The sequence below is a fragment of the Notolepis coatsorum genome, assembly GCF_963971535.1.
Source record: "Notolepis coatsorum genome assembly, chromosome: 13".
Taxonomy (NCBI): domain Eukaryota; kingdom Metazoa; phylum Chordata; class Actinopteri; order Aulopiformes; family Paralepididae; genus Notolepis; species Notolepis coatsorum.
Window position 1 is genome coordinate 61,429,479 of NC_140177.1, and position 16,944 is coordinate 61,446,422.

At 41.8% G+C, this 16,944-nt stretch overlaps 1 protein-coding gene across 1 annotated transcript; it reads right to left on the reverse strand.

Annotated features, from left to right (window-relative positions):
- Positions 1–4,192: 4,192 nt before the first annotated feature.
- On the reverse strand, positions 4,193–16,944 carry cdc20 (cell division cycle 20 homolog). Its single transcript, XM_084327111.1, has 11 exons — positions 16,848–16,944; positions 16,266–16,473; positions 14,710–14,852; positions 14,520–14,616; positions 12,835–12,960; positions 11,567–11,763; positions 9,304–9,398; positions 6,811–7,039; positions 6,479–6,604; positions 4,650–4,767; positions 4,193–4,486 (listed from the first exon to the last, which is right to left on the reverse strand). Exons 2-11 carry the CDS (start codon positions 16,447–16,449, stop codon positions 4,308–4,310), a joined length of 1,494 nt encoding a protein of 497 aa, XP_084183237.1. The 5' UTR covers positions 16,450–16,473; positions 16,848–16,944; the 3' UTR covers positions 4,193–4,307.

The following is a 16,944-nucleotide window of genomic DNA, read 5'->3' on the forward strand; positions in this document are numbered from 1 at the left end:
ACTAGTCAATGAACAGTAAGGAAGTAGGTAATGGCGTCCATAGGCCCACAGTTGATGCAGTTGCTCACATCCTCCACACTGCAATATACTAAAGAATAATGATTATTTGTGCCATTTCAGGCTCCAAGCAATCCGAGCATCAACATCACGAGAGATGTTGCCATTCGCGGCTTGGTGATGTACATTGGGGAATCTACAGATCAGCTCTTAAAAGAGTATGATGTAAGTTGAAGCACATGTTAAAAGAGAAAAGGGTTGGGGCAACTTTAAGCCTGAGGATGTTTTGTGAATACGGCCATTGGTTTTCTTGTCCAAAGGTTGGAAGGAAGGAATTTGGGAGATGTTCAATTATAGGACCTTCTCCTGTGGCTGTGCCCTTTCAGGATGCTGATGGAGATGGTGTGTCGCAGGACCTTGCTGTACAAACAACAAAAATCTACACAATCAAGAAGGAAACATCAGAGGGTCCCGACGACATCGGTATCATCATAGAGGGCGTGAAAGTTCTGACTGCTCTGGGTAATTTCCCAAGGGCTTGCTCCATGCTAGTTGGGTTGGCATATGCAGTGAATCTTGCCTATCCCAAGGAACTAAGGTACACAGAATTAAAGGCCTTTACATTTTTCTAACCTACCTTGAGTGAACCTGGATTATTTATGCAATTTACTTTGGTTTTCTTCCTCTCTTTGATCTCAGGTACAGGTAAGTCTTCCAGAAACTCTTCCTGGAGCTGGATTGTACAAGGCTGTCTCCAAAAGTGACCAACCTCAAGAATAAGATACTGGTAAGAAAGGTGACCCTTGCAGAGTGAAAGGGAAAAGTCACTGTCAAAAATAACATTGTTTCCTTCAAGTTTTGGTTAAATGTGAGTTTCAGTTATCCGGATACTGTAAGTATAGTTGTTTCAGCTCAGATTTGTCCAAATAGCCATACTAATTTGAGCGGAGAGGCTTCATGGTTTTGAATATTGGCACAGAACAGTTTGTTTATAATGTGCACCTTGTGTACACTTTACCTTGCGGGGCGAGGCAAGGTCAAGTGTTGGGGCATTTACAATGTTGTGAGACTGTTGTCCATTTCATTTTAAGCACCTAACATTGGTTTTCTTCCTCTCTTTGGTCTCAGGTACACATTCGAAGTCTTCCATGAACTCTTCCTCGAGCAGGATTGTACAAGGCTGTCTCCAAAAGTGAGGCAATATCAAGTGTTGGGGTGAGGGGAGGCAAGTCAAGTGGGGTGGGGGGGAGGCAAGTTCAAGTGGGGTGGGGTTATGTTGTGCTTAATTTGTAACATTTACAAGTGAGGATGATTTGTTTGAATTTTTTAATGAAGGCAATCCTGTTTGATTACTTAATCAGTACGGTTAGTTACCAATGCAGGTATTCATAATGCTTATGTATTTCCTTTTGGTGAATGCTTTTATGTAAGCAAACTTAAGTGCATGTTAATAATAATAACAGTTAAAATGTGTTGGATTTAGTAATAACATGCCAAATCATGAGTTAATATAGCCCAATTTAATTTTGCAAGTACAACTCAATTTCACAAGGGAAATTGATTTAAATTTACTTTAAAATGTTGGGCTATTAACTCATGATTTGGCATGTTATTACTAAATCCAACACATTTTAACTGTTATTATTATTAACATGCACTTAAGTTTTTGGTTTAAATTTAGTTCACTTATTCAATACATTTTAATCAAATTTATGTGATTAAAATCTATTCAATTATATGACGAGTCCCTTTGTTGCCTTAATTTTTTTAAGTAAACACTAGTCACATTATTTACAGTGTAGAACCCACCTCACCCCTGCCCACTTTGACAACTTAGGATGGCTTAGAGTAGACGACAGAGTACAGCAACTTGCAATGGGCCTGGTCTACACAAGATACACTACACGACTAAGGTACCCTTGTACATGTCAAAATACTTCGCAAAGGTCAGTGAAGACCACAATCACAACACCGGAGGGAGCTCCACAAATCATGTTAAACCCAGATTCGGCTCAAACAAGGGACTAAACACGTTTCGCAATTATGCCACATCAATGTGGAACGCCCTACCCACAGCTGTAAAGGAATGTGAATCACTACCCACTTTCAAAACCACTCTCAAAGAGAACCTACGAGAGACTGCAATTCGAAACTGGCCCCTGTAAATGTCCTAACGCAACCCCCTCCAATGTACAATAAATGTCCTATTAAACCCAATAATACACAAGACCCTCCTCTTGGGACCAAGTAAGGTTTAGTCGATAATCCAATGTACAGTTACCCCGCCCCCCCCCCCCCCCACCTACAATGTAGAGTTTCTCCCCAACAGCCCCTCCTACCTACCAACCTCCTCCAATTAGTTTCTTTGTCAAATGTATATACTCTCTTTTTTAGACTCTTGTATCAAAAACAGTACTGTATTTGTAAATCTGGTATGTCATAAATGTATAGATGTAGCAGTACTGTCCATCTGTATGTCATATATGTTATGATGAATTGAAAATGGGGGACCTGATGTAAACAAGACGAAAGTCTTTCTCTGGTCTGCATCCCCTTAACAATTGTGTGTATTGAGCTGTACTGTATTGTACCCATTCTGTAATCTGTTAATAAAATGTTCAATCAATCAATCGTTTGATGAGGCCAAGTACTGTTGTGTCGTCTGCAAATTTGACTATGAGGTTAGATGGAGAGGAGGAGCAACAGTCGTGAGTGAAAAGAGTGTAGAGAAGTGGGCTGAGCACACACCCCTGAGGAGCCCGGTGCTAATGGGCAGGGTGGGGGAGATGTGCTTGCCAATCCTGACATGTTGTGTGCGATTTGTTAGGATAGTCCAAGATCCAATTATAGTGTGGTGTTCAGTCCAAGTTTGTGTTGTTTACTGTGGAGCTTGTTGGGTAGAATAGTATTGAAAGCTGAACTGAATACCTATTATATACCTTTGAATTGGAAATAGTTGTGTCCAGGCAAGCAACGCTAACGCTTTTAGCAAAATGCACATATTGCTCCATAGCGCCGTTCTCAGGAATTAGCCATACAATACAATGAAACTATACAATATTCACCACAGTATAACACGCGAACGTATACATGAAACAATTTATTCTTTTTTCACATGTTGAACGATGGATAGTTAATGTCAAATGAGCCATAGTATTGTCTCCATAGCTATAATATAGAATATATATAGCCCTCCAAACCCCACGACAGTGAAAATCCCTCTTAAAGCGGTGGCGCAGTAGGTACAAGGATAGCTCAAGCTGCTGCCGCTGAAAGTGTTGGGAGAAGTTTTGGTAGAGTGACCTTAGCTACCTTGCATATTTGTGGAAAAATTCCTTCCTTAAAACTAAACGTAATGCCATATTTCGATAGACCAATTCCCTCAAAATATGCTTACAGTATACATGGAGTGAGTAGTGGGGTAATATACAATTATTTTCTAGTGAGAGCATTATTTGATAGACTATTGAAATATGCTACCCCAATTCAAGACAGATTGTGATTTTACAATGTGGAGGTTTTTGCATAGAATACTGGGGGAACTAACAGACATAAACTTTTATTTGCCACTAATGTACCGAATGAAAAACACTTTTTCTTATAGGGCACTAAGATATACCCAATATATTGATTTGAGCCTTATTTGGCAAGTTCCATGCCTGCCAATGTGACTAGTCACAATGAATGACTTGATATTTTCATGGGTTGTTACATTTTCAATATGAAAGCCTCCATTAGTGATGAATGGTCACAAAAACCAGAGACCTATGTTAACATTTAAATGGCCTTGATATAGCAAATAGGGATGCTCGATATTTGCTTTTTTGCCCAACTCTTAATTTCTGATAACGATATATGCAGGGTTAATATCGGACATCCCTAATAGCAAATAAAGTGAAAGTACATAAAACAAAAACACACGGTTAAGAACCTTTTATTTAGAGGAATTACATTGCCTGCTGTATATAATGGCCATCCATAAACACCAATAAAGCAGCGAGTAAGTTTGTATATATATAAAAAAAAAAAAAAAAAAAGAGATTGTTCATCCTCTTAAAAAAATTGCACATTTCCTGACATTCCATAAATTACACACACTTGTATAAACACTTTAAGAGAATGATACAATGAACTTGATTTCTCCCAAGAATTGCAGTTATCGTGTAAATCAGAAAAGGCAATATCTAACAAGTAAAACAATGCAAAAGTTGAAAGTCTTTATTAAATGTACACAACAAAATGAACATAATTACACAACTGAAACAAATAAGAAATTGCCTGAGGTCAAGTCCACTATTGGTCAAAGTCCATTATCTGATTGACTGATGAATGACGCTGCCGATATTGCAGGTCATCCTCTCCTTGGTCTTCTTCTTAAGGGGGTCCAACTCAAAGCTCTTCCACAGACGTACAGTCTCATCCCCAGCAACAGTGGCAACAGTAGAGTAGTCTGGGCTCAGTGTCACGTTAAGAACTCTGTCCTCGTGACCTACAATAAGAGCATTGGGAGTTGCTTAGATCAGACAGAAATTGTACAGGACTAGTTTGAAAATTAAAGTCTGCTGGATTCCATTCAAAGCCAGACCATGTGATTGAGTGTTGGATCTGTGTGTAATCAGTGCTATGAATGAGGTTTCAAACCAGCGACTTACCGTTGAGCTCTGCCACTTTGGAGAGCGAAGGATACTTCCAGATGACAAGGTTGTTGTGGGCATATCCATGGCCAGATACAAGCTCCTTGTAGTTGGGGGCAAACACCAGAGAAGAGATCTAAAAAGCCATCATTTGGAGAAGAAACAAGGTTCTCATTAGTCTAAGCCAAATACTCATTCTCAAATATAAGATTAAAAGAAATTAACCAAGTTTACTTCTTGGTGCAGTGTTTGCAAATATCAACCAGGGTACAATATTGTGGGGCGAGAAATGTATATCACGGTATAATTTGAAGCATAGACGGTAACGGTATATATCACGGTATATTAACTGATCTTAAAAGGTAAATGCTTCTGAAGGGGTAAAACACTGGTATGGCAGCTATTACTGTACTCTTGTATTACTAGGACATGTTTCACATAGTATTTTAAGAAAATGTATTGTGCAAAACTGCAATAGAAAAATGTTAAACCTTTTCTCAAGTGTCTGCGGGCAGGTAATGCACATCTTGGATCCAGTGCTTTGACTATGTCTTTAAAGCCCTTTCGATCGACAGTTTGAAAAGGAACCATACACAAGTAAACAATGACAGCGTTTGTTATGTCGGTCCACCGCTGGCTTAATTTGTCGTTAAAACGTAAATAATCAAAATAAAATGATACAGCTGCTGAGCTATACTATAGCTAATGTCCATCAATATCTTCCTTTTGAATGAAATGGGTTCAAGAATCAGGATTAGCAGAAGGATTAGCAGACACAGCCACAGTCAACATTGCTTAAGGTTTTAGCGCGACGTGGTCATTCCAGAATGGCGAGGATGTTAGACGATTGGACCTGTCGCAGAGTTTACATTACACATAGAAACTGCACGACACGCGAGAGAAGTTGTCACAGCTGTCAAACGCAGGGAGGAAGAGCTAGTTTGCTTCTAGAATTGAAGGTCCGCTCTGCTCCGTGTCTATTATGAAACAATTGCGCATCGACACGCCCACTATGCAAAGCCTCTGTACTCTCAAATTATTTTTCCAGTTCACATCACCCATCTATTTTTAGGGGCAAATGAGTGAAATAGTCGCACTGTAGAGCCCTGGATTGCTATTTTAGAGCTGCTCTACCGGTCACAAGGTATAGTCAAAATCCATACCGTAGCGCAGATTCCTACCGGTGTACTTTATATACCATCCACCCCTAATATGAATAAGGTTTACATAATGTATAAAGCGTTTAATCGAAATACAAGAATTTACATTAATCAACTTCTTAAAAGTGCAGTAGGCTAAGCAGCAGAAACACTGCAGAACAAAACATGAAAATTGTAGGCTGATGGAAATTGCGTCTTCATAGTCATTCACAAAACACAAATTTGGTAAATCACAGACAACGTTTTCAGCACCGGAGAGTGCTGTGTGGTATATAGGCCTTTTGAGGAATTTCTATTTATAGCGGACCATGCCGATTAAAGCCTTCTGACTAAGGATGTTTATAAAACTTTTGCTATGTCAAGAGAAATTCACAACTTGCTCTTCACACTATCAATTTCTCTGGTCTGTCATGAGGGAGAGCAGCCTCTCCAGCAGTAGTGGCGAGGCCAGTGCACCAGTGGCCAGCAGTTCAAACTGACAAGTGGGGAGACTGGCATGTTTGAGAGATTAATGCATTCCAATTCAATGCAAGATTAACAATAGTCCATTATAGACTATACCAGAAGGGGGGGGTCAATCATATACCCACGGCAATGAAAAAGAACATGGTTGCATTTTGTCTAAATGGACAGTAAGACTGTCTACCATCGGGGCGCTTGGTATTGAGAGCAGGAAAGCATAGTCACCTGAGACTGAGTATCAAGCGAAGTGATGCAGGAGCCGTTGTTGACGTTCCAGATGCGGATGTGTCGGTCACTTGTACCGCCTCCCGTCGCAAGGATGCTCGGCTGCCATGGACACCAGGCCAAAGCCTACGACAGGGTCAGAAAAACAATATTCAAAAATCATTATGTCCACTATAAGCCATTCTCCCTCTATGAGTTTGCTTATAGGCTCTTTTATCAAATCCAAAAAATATATAATGATTGTACCATCAAACTCTCATATTGTGACTGACATCCCTAGCGCCGTCACACAGCACAACCACAAGTGAATTTTCAAGGATAAAACCGCTCACCTTGACAGCTCCCTGGTGTTCCCTGAAACAGTGCACTATCTGGCTGCTGTTGCCATCATGCACACCAGCCCACACGAACACCTGGTTGTCGTTTCCCCCACTGGCCAGATATCTCCCGTCAGGGGACCACTTCAGGCCACACACCTCCTGAGAGTGACCAGTCAGTGTGGCGATGTGGTGGTCAGCCACCCTCACGTCATGGTGGTGGATGTGCCCCGACCTGGAGCCGCTGAGAAGGGGAGGAGTGGACTTGAGAAATGTGCCATCAACCGATCACATCAATACAACCCTGCATAGATCTTTTTTTGAGAAAACCAAAACATTGCCATTTTTATAGCCATTCAACTTAGCCAAAAGCAAAACTCCCCAGATGGACTACAATAGATCAGTCATCTTGAAGTCTTTTGGGAAAAGACTCCAGCCCCTGGAGTCACTCCAAAAAGGTTTACAGTGTAGTTGTTTTAGCATCAGAATCAGAGTCTACAAAGAGTAAAGGGTCTAAGTGAAAAGATTTTAAACACATAGTTGAACAAGAGATTGCAACTCAAGACAAGTGGGATACATTTGAACCAATGCCAACAAATTAAGCCATCAGTACCATGGTTTGCTCTCTAGGGCCTTAAGAGGCTAAGCTGGCCCCTAGTGCTAGGGTGGCCGACAGATGAGGAGAGGGGTATGTTAGGGGGCTACAGGGAGGTAGAGCAGTCGTTTGGTAATCCAGAGGTTACCGGTTCGATTCCCACTCCTCCCGGGCAGCTTGTCGAAGTGTCCTCGAGCAAGACACTTAAGCCCCAATTGCTCCCGATGAGCAGGTTGGTACCTTGCATGGTTGCCTCTGGCGACGGTGTGAGTGAAAATGCAGCCTCTGGAAAGATATTTAGGGGAGAATGCTACTGTATGGCTGTTGCTGGAGGGAGGGCAGGAGGGGTACTGGAAGGAGAAATAGAGCTGGGGCAGCAAGAGGCTGGGTTCCTTAAGAAGGTAGGGGAAAGAGGGAATTCCTGTGGCCCATTGCAGAATGCGTTGCCTCTGGCTGTGGCAGCTTGGCCTAGGGCTGTAAGGGCATGGGGAAAGCATGGGCATGGGGTTCGGTGGTGAAGTTGCAACATTGTTGCATTCATCATTTGGTTCGTCTGCATTCACATAGCAATTTGTCAAGCGCACCAAACTTTCTGAGCAATGTCACACGGTCAAAAAGGGCACTCGTCTATTGGACAATAGAGAGTGGAAATGTGTGTGGCTGCGAGCCCGTGTGTGTGCGCGTGTGTGTGGACTGCGAGCCCTGTCTGACTCCAGATCAGCGGAGGCGGAGTTTTATTTTGACATGGCATTGATCCATTGTTCTAATGAAGCCCATTACCACCATCCTCTCGCTAAACAACTTGTACACTGCGTTGTTTATGAGTGCCCACAAGTAGCTGTTTTATTTGGTCTTCTGCCCATATGTGTACAGTGTAGGCATGGGTACCTTTCACATTTGAACCGGTACCTGTGAATCGATACCGGTACCCAACGGTACCTTTTTTCGGTACTTTAACATTTTTTTTTTTTTTTTTTACTTTTCATGTCAACGTTCACACGCACAATATATGCTTACCTAGGATTTGACTTGATTCAACAACAAAGCAGTCGGAGCAATGACAAGCCGAAAACTGTCAATTTAATTTACCTACCTCAGTCGTAAAAAAAAAATCCAAACTTCAAATAACTACAATTTCGACAGTTTTCGGCTTGTCATTGCTCCGACTGCTTTGTTGTTGAATCAAGTCAAATCCTAGGTAAGCATATATTGTGCGTGTGAACGTTGACATGAAAAGAAAGTAAAAAAAAAAAAAAAAAAAGTAAAAAAAAAAAATATAATTTTTTTTTTTATTCGGTTTCTCACTTGATTCGATACTCTGTAGTACCGACGTGTTTCGGTTCGGTACCTCAAAAGTACCGAATTCGGTACCCATCCCTAGTACAGTGTGCTTGTTTTGCAGTGAATGCCGCGCTCCGCGGTAATAATAATAAGCCGGTGTTTTTTTTTCCTTCCTTCTACCCAAGATACAGTTTATCAGGACACATGTTTAGGCTACAGTGTGCTTGTTTTGCAGTGAATGCCGCGCGCCGTGGTAATAATCTGGTGTTTTTTTCTTCCTTCTACCCAAGATACAGTTTATCAGGAGACATGTTTAGGCTACAGTGTGCTTGTTTTGCAGTAAATGCTGCACGCTGCGGTAATGATAATAAGCCGGTGTTTTTTTCTTCCTTCTACCCAAGATAGTTCAGGCGACTTCCTATATTTGGTCTGCGTTTGGTCCGATGAAGCGAACCGAGACCTATGTTTTTTAGCGGACCAGAGTTTGCCTGTTTGGTCCGCGGACCGAGTTCGACGCGCATTCACACAAACACAAAAAAGCGGACTATCGAATTCTGGTCCGATAGTCCGGACCAAACAGCTCTAGTGTGAAAGCGACCTTAAAAGGAGGTTTGAAAGAAGAGTGATTGTACCTGGACAGAATGTGTTCATTCCAACTCAAGGTACCAACTCTAGCCGTGTGGCTGGCCATGGTGCGTAGACACTTCATCTTCTCCACATCCCACAACTGAAAAAATAAAAGAATGGGAAGCAGTAAATTAACATTTCATCTGATGCTCAAATTCCGAGTAATATAGAATACTTGTAGTCACAATACGCATCCAATCAGCACAAGTATCATAATGGTATCGAATGGGGGATAAGCATAATCATCCCATCAACAATGTCAAGTTCCATGACCACTGGTTCCTTGCCAGCCCCAGCCGTTTACCTCTATATCTGTGCCTAAACCTTGGCAATATAGACACCAACTTCAAAAGAACAGTTAGGCGTGGGTGGTATGGCCTAACATTTCTATCAGAGTACATTTGTAATAATAAAATGCTTTAGGAAAGTTTTTTTTTTAATTATTATTATAATTCTTTTTTTTTTTACTCAAACACATTCCTTGCCAGCCATTGTACCCAGTCTGCCAGCGCTATAAGTCTATGGAGTGGCTCAGCTTCTTTGCAGGGCTATAACTTTTTAAATTGTATTGCTATATTGACATTCATACAAAAATACTAGGGATGCACCGAAGGGAAATTCTTGGCCGAAACCGATACCGAAAATAGAAAACAGTTGGCCGAAAACCGAAAGGCCGAAAATGATTCATAGAATAGATTTTTTTTTTACCAATGTTGTGGAACATTATGATTATGGAAAAATATACGATTATGGCTAAACTTAACTTAAATAATAAATAATCACTATTATGGGTCCATAAAACATTTATTCAGCACTTCTGAATGCATACAGTACATTAATTCCATCTTTTCTCTGGCTGCGCAGCGGACATCTGTGCTCTACTGAGCGCACCTTTCTAGTCCCCAGCTGAATGTGCTCGCTTGACTCGACACAGTAGACGCGCGACAGACGGCGTCAATGTGAGAAACACAATCCCCCCCCCCTCTCGCTCTGAATAATATGCATATTAGATCACTCAGTGATTAACCGCGGCATATAGTAAATAAGGATATAAAGCATGTTAAAGACGCATTTATTGGACGCGTTGCGCGCAGAGTTGACATAGAAACAGCGCGACTCCCGACAGCGCGACATCATCACAAGCGCGACATCATCACAACAACACGTTGTGTTTCGGTGATATATTTTCGGTGAAAAAACTCTTTCAGCCGAAAGGCCATTTGCCATTTTCGGCAGAAAAGTTTCGGTGCATCCCTAAAAAATACCTTCTAGAATATAAGTATGTTTTTATCGTTTTCTGCAGTAATTCCTAGAATGTGAGTTATAGGCCTAAATGCATATATAGATTATCGATTGCCGTTTCCCCCCCATACACGCTATATTAAAAAAGTCAACTGTATATGATCGGTATACGTTATGCTTCATCATGCGTGAAGGAAAGGGGGGGGTGTTTATAATTCCCCGATCATCAGTAAATGCTTTATGTAGGTTGGGTGATATATTGATCAGATCGGTTTGCAGTTTGCTCACAATTGGGTTGAAAATAACATTATATTCCTCTTACCATGGATCAAAGAGACTGGCCGTGAAAGATCCCAAGTATACGACGCCGATCGCCTAGGTCCATTTCTGTTTGTATGTCGCAATAAATGCCGAAATCATATCGATTATCAAGTTTAGAAAGCGATCCATTATGTACATTGCGTCTGTCGGGAGTCATACAACGATATGCGACGGCCGGATGAGTTTAATCGACGCACATCAGCCATATCCTGTAGGCGAGTGTAACTCGCCCGACCATCCACCAGGCGGCGGTATTGAGCCGTCGTTGCCGTCACCTATAGGGTCCAGCTGCAGCGTCGTGGGTGTATATATGAATGCCATGGCGAAAAAATGAAATATTGATCTCAAAATCGCTGGACAGCGGTATTGGCAGAATGCGCATGGCGGCCAATATCGCTGTAAAGCGTTTTTGGCGGAGAAAGTGTAAGGTGGTTCCAAGTAGTCATGTCCTGTGAATATATTTCTCCGTGAGACTCGATATCTCATTACTGCTGCCGCCATGCGCTTTAAGATGCGCTCGAAAAATAAAATTCCCAAACAATTACTCAAGCACTACTCAAGTAATTCATGAGTACTCAATCTGGGAAACCATTACTCAAGCCGATCCCTAGTAAGAACCCTGTAATCATGTGTAGGAATCTTTACTGCTCTAAGAAACGTCCCTTTCTGGTCGACCACAAGGCGTGTGTTGGGTGGCACACTCACCTGAACTTTGCAGTCACTGGTGCCGACAGCCAGGAAGCTGCCATCTTTGGTCCAGGACAACGAGCAGATGTAATCTTCCTCACACTCCAGCTTCATCAGCATAGTTATGTCTCCCCGAGCGGCATCCCACAGGTAGACAACGTTGAAAAGCGCCACAGCAAGAATGTTTCGGCTACTCCAGTCTAGAAGATTCAGATCTGAATAGAGTTGAATGAACTGAATGAGTTGGCAGCACATGGTGAGGTAGGGCTGGGCGATAAAAATTGTGATATATTTTAATAATAGATAATAAAAATATTGATAAATCTTTTTTTTGTATTGTGACCTGCAACAGGGCAGCTTTAAAACCAGAGACAGACTTGTCTTTCTTGCAACTTAAAGTAATTGATTGTCAAAAAAAATGACGATACTGACCAAATTGAGATTTATTTTCCTCGCCTTCCAATTTAAAATAGTTTGAAACAGTCTGTACACAGTAGGCTATGTGTGCTAGTGCTAGCAGAGCTAATCTCCAGTCGCGAGTGAGGGTGCATGTGTGCGGTGGTTTGTCCACCAAAAGATAGAAAAGAAACTAGCAGAGCCAGAACTGTTTAACTCCCCTGGAGCCACAGCCACTTTGCTTTCAAACCAGCTGCAGCCTGAGTACTGGAGTGTGAGGGGCTGTAACACTAAAGATGGCGGCAACAACAAAGAATTGCTGCAAAATAAGCATACATTTGTTGTTTAAATAATAATTTAAGAAATGTTTTTTTTTTTTTAATAATAAAAATATCGATTTGTGGTAACATTTTTGGCCATATCACCCAGCCCTATGGTGAGGCTTGATTCTCTACTTAGTTTGGGTGAATTCAGGGCACTAATCAAGGACTTGGTTAATTTATGCAAATGCTTAAGCAAACTTCCAAAATAATGATATAATATGCTATTTATTATAATCACTCGGCTGTTTGTAATAGTCATGTTTCTTGTGTGCATGTTCTTCCTCCCATCGCCAACTTTTAGCAGTTAATGAAAGTCTCCATTTGGTTTTTATTGTTGCATCAAGGCTGCATTGAAAATGAAATCCTGTGACGGACCTTTCACTGAATACATTTTTAAAAAGGCATTAAAATAATTGTCTGATCAGAGCCGTTGTAGCAATCATTCACATGTTGTAGCCATGCCACCGAATACATGAATCAACTAAACACCAATTGAAGATGTGCATGCACACATTACACCCCCCTCGTCATAGAACATCACTAGTGCCGTGTTGACAAACTACTCACAGAAGTCATTCCTGAGCTCAGGAGCATCCAAGATCCTGTCCGGAATGGAAGCAATGTATCTAGTCTTTTTGGAGGAGGCTGGGGTCGTAACTTGGCTGTAGAGGACTTTTAAGTTGTTCCGATAACCTGTCAAATCAAGAGCAAAAATTAGAAACCCAAATTGCATCTTAAATTTCACCAGTCAGAGATGTCAAGTCAACAACCACTAAAGTGTTTCTCACCTATTTAGTTTTTTTTGTCATGGGTGGCAGGTAGGCCCGTCACAATTAAATATTGACTTATGGAGATGAAGGTGATTATTTCTGAACTTGATAGTCCATTGTGTTAGTTTACATGCATGTTTATTTATAGTTTACAAAATAATGTAAAATGGAAGCTGGCTCAGGCAGACACACGAAGTGAAGATGGTGCCTTACTCGAGGGAGGCAGTTTATATCCCACCAGTTTCCTTGACCGAGAATAAATGTGTACTTTTTTTTTTACACTATGCAAAGTTACCAGTTGCCTATTCCAGTCAGGGAGACACCGATCAAAATTACAGGCTGTAGTAGTTAGACATGCCTGGCATGAGCTAATGGAAAGATATCAAAATGTAATCTTTTTATAGATTACATGCCCGTTTTGATAACCTTTCAGCCCAACTTGTAATAATAATAATTTAGGACCTGCTCAGAGGTCCACCAAGTCAAAAGCTGTACTTCCCAAAAATAGGTTGCCTATATGACCCATTTGCATGCAATCTAAAGCCCTTGGGGCGAAAGAAAGTGAGATGCTGCTCACGTTAGTTATAAAATGACTAATATTGTGGCAATTATTTCAGGGACAATATATCGGCCAACAAAAGTAATACAACTTTATTTGTATAGCACCTTTCATACAGAAACGGCAGCTCAAAGTGCTTCACAACAGAAAAAAATACAGGCATAAAATGAGCACATAAAATCAGTTTCACATTAGGATCCAACATCCCACCTTGTTTATATAATATAATATAATAATAATATAATTTAGGACCTGCTCCGAGGTCACCATTTGGCACACATGCGAACCATGCATACAATGCGTATCTGCGATTAACCCATCCCGTCGTCCTTCCCCCCCAAGGGCAGCCGGGAGCAGACAGGCGCCACGTGAGCCGCGCCAGGGGACCAATCCAAGTGCTCCTGTCCGTCTTCGTCAAGGACGCCACAGCGTTAGCGATCTTGTTGTTGTGCATGTTTTTCCATTGGGTTTATCTTATCGGGGGGGGAAACCCTTGCGAGCACGGGGAGAACATGCAAACTCCACACAGAAAGGCCTGGGAGATACCCCACCTGGGTAACTGGCATCATGGAAACCTGGTCCCCAAGCGGGATTCGAACCCTGGACCTTCTTGCTGTGAGGCGACAGTGTTAACCACTACACCACCGTGCCGCCGAATTATAGTTCAATTCAGTTTAACCCTTCGAACCTCCCACTCAGGGTGCAGTTCTAGACCTAGGTCCTACAGTTTAAAAAAGGCAGTCGCTCTTGTTTGATAGTTTAATACCAGACAGTTTTGAATCTGTAATACAAAGCAATAGACAGTAAAATAGTGCAGCGCAATAAAATGTCACTTTGCTAAATCTATATGTGGTGGGGCTTGATATTTAGGTGGGCAGCCATGAAATAAAACAATGTACAGAAAAAAACAATAACTGTATTACCCTCTGGAGCATTCAATGGTTTCCCTCCAAGGTGCAAAATCTTTGCCTCGTCAATGTCGTATCCATTGAGCGACACAGACCAGGCTTTCTGGTTTTCCTTTAAAAAATAAATCATCCAAGTTTAATCATTACAGTGAATCATTGACAATCGGGTACACTATACGTTAAATCATATAAGTAAGACACTCACTAATGTTCCTGCAGGGTTGGTTGCATCTACAGGCTCATTCTCCTTGGAGAGAAGGAAGGTAGCCACATCCATCTGTTTACTATTTCTGATGGGAATGAAACGGTCTGCTCCCACTTTGGAAGGGGTGGGCTTTTTGTTTTTACCTGGGCAGAGAGAGTCACTTATATGAAAATAAGACATCATAGAGATAACGCCAGCAGGCTGGCCACCTGATAATTGAAGAGTTGTTTGATGGACAGTGGCCAAGGTATCACAAATCAGCTTGTCTGAACATTGTGAATTGTTCAGTGATGTAGTCATCAGAAAATAGACTAAAGAGTCAAGTAAATTCAACCTTTAACTACTAAAACCTGCAGACTACTTTTCTCATTGACTTCAATTAGTGAAAGTTTCTAACTAACCAGGTAAGATGGCTGCCATATGGTTCCATCCAAGAATGCAATTAATTATGACATGCTGCATCTAATATTTTACATCTATGGGACCGTAGTCTAGCTTTCTGCATCATAGGAGCGTGCCGTGGACGGGTGAAATGTAGCCAACACAACAGCTGCTGGCAACGAGTGGCCACTGAGCAACTCCACTGGAGCTTTACCCGTGTATATATATATATACACAGAGAAATGTCAAGGTACTCAGTTGCACAAGGGTCTTGGACAGATAAACGCAATGGTTTGAAAGGTCGGCGTTGCTAATAAACATTTTAAATAACTTTTTTATCCACTTTTTCTCCCATCCCAATTTCGTATCATCCAATTCAACCCTCCCCTGTCACGAACGCTGTTTCTTGCCTCCCACAAGCCGGCTGCAATGTGGACTAAGTCATACATAGCACAAGTCCCCTCCGGTACTTGAGGTAACAGCAGTCGCATCTTTTCACCTGCGCAGCTCGATCTCTGAGTGGCGAGGAGTAACGCGTGGGAGGCTCACGCTGCCCCCGACACTTCCTGATTCTACTGCGCAGGCGCACCAACCGACCTGTAGGAGTCGCTGTCCACAACGCCCGATCCCCACCCATCAGTTTCCCACCCCCTAATACGGCCAATGTGTATTAGTACGGACGACCAGCTAAACTGAAAGCAAATGTGGAGCGCTGGGCTCGAAAAGGCAAGCCCAGCGTCTCCAGATTTCATGGCGAGCGCCTTGCCCACTACGCCACGTAGCCGCCACATTTTAAATAACTTTTATAAACTGGTCAACAGTTTATTTCCGGCATCAGGCAGCTAAAGCAGTTTTGAGCAGTGTTGACAAGTTTACAAAAAAAATTAAATGTTTATTAGCAACGCCGAGCTTTCAAACCATAGCGATTATCTGTCCAAGACCCTTGTGCAACTGCGAGTACCTTTGACATTTCTCTGTGATACTTTTATAACAAACGGTTCGGGTAGGACCAGTTCTTCAGGGTACATCTAGGTTAGTTTCCTATTGAGGAGCAAGGGGCTGGATTCACTGGCGTGCATCAGTCTCGAAAGGGGCTAATAATACATCTCATGTCCGGTCTCTGACCAACAGAAGGAAAACCAGTAAACGGACAGGTCCATCGAAAAGCAAGTTACCTGGGGTTTTGCTTGGAGTCTTTGATGTACTCAGCGATCCATTCATTGATCTCCCAGGTGACAGACCGCTGACGTTAGACGTGCTGGAGGCCTTCCTCTGCCATCTCGCCATGGGCGCGTTTGTGATCGGCATGTCCAGCTTCAATATACTGTGGATGTCATTCTCGAATCCAAATTGAGCCATGTTTGATCCAGGCTTGGAAATTAGCTGTAAATAAAAAAAAAATTATATAATATACAGAAAAAATAACGATACAAAGTTAACGTTATGCAATACGACGCTTGGCACGTTACAGAACAAACTGACGTTATTCAACAGCAAGCTTCGCCCGTTAAAAAACATGTATCCTGCTAGCATGCAAAATATTAGTAACTTGTGCTAGCTAGCTAATGAGATCATTAACATTACGTTAGATGGCCTGTAACATTGGTAAGACCAAGCCACTTAACGTAGCTGTTAACGTTAGCTTGCAAACGTTACAATTAAGTTCATAAAGTGATCGCAAACTCATTATAAAAACAAGTTAGCTTGTTAACTAGTATTCTGAAATGGTAACATTAACGTTAATGCAGTTAGCTCACCTCTGAAACGTGTTCCTTGATCAACTCTCCCAGTCGCGTTGAACTAGTTTTCCAAACTTGCAAAGGAGACAACGGCTGGTTTAAATGACCGAATGCG

What these genes read in the sequence shown, in the direction of transcription:
- cdc20 (XM_084327111.1), bottom strand. Translation starts at nt 16,449, where the DNA reads ATGGCTCAATTTGGATTCGAGAATGACATCCACAGTATATTGAAGCTG. An exon ending in CCAACCCTGCAGGAACATTA is followed by an intron (nt 14,617 to 14,709) that starts GTGAGTGTCTTA and finishes TATTTTTTAAAG; the next exon opens with GAAAACCAGAAAGCCTGGTC. An exon ending in AACACCAGGGAGCTGTCAAG is followed by an intron (nt 6,605 to 6,810) that starts GTGAGCGGTTTT and finishes ACCCTGTCGTAG; the next exon opens with GCTTTGGCCTGGTGTCCATG.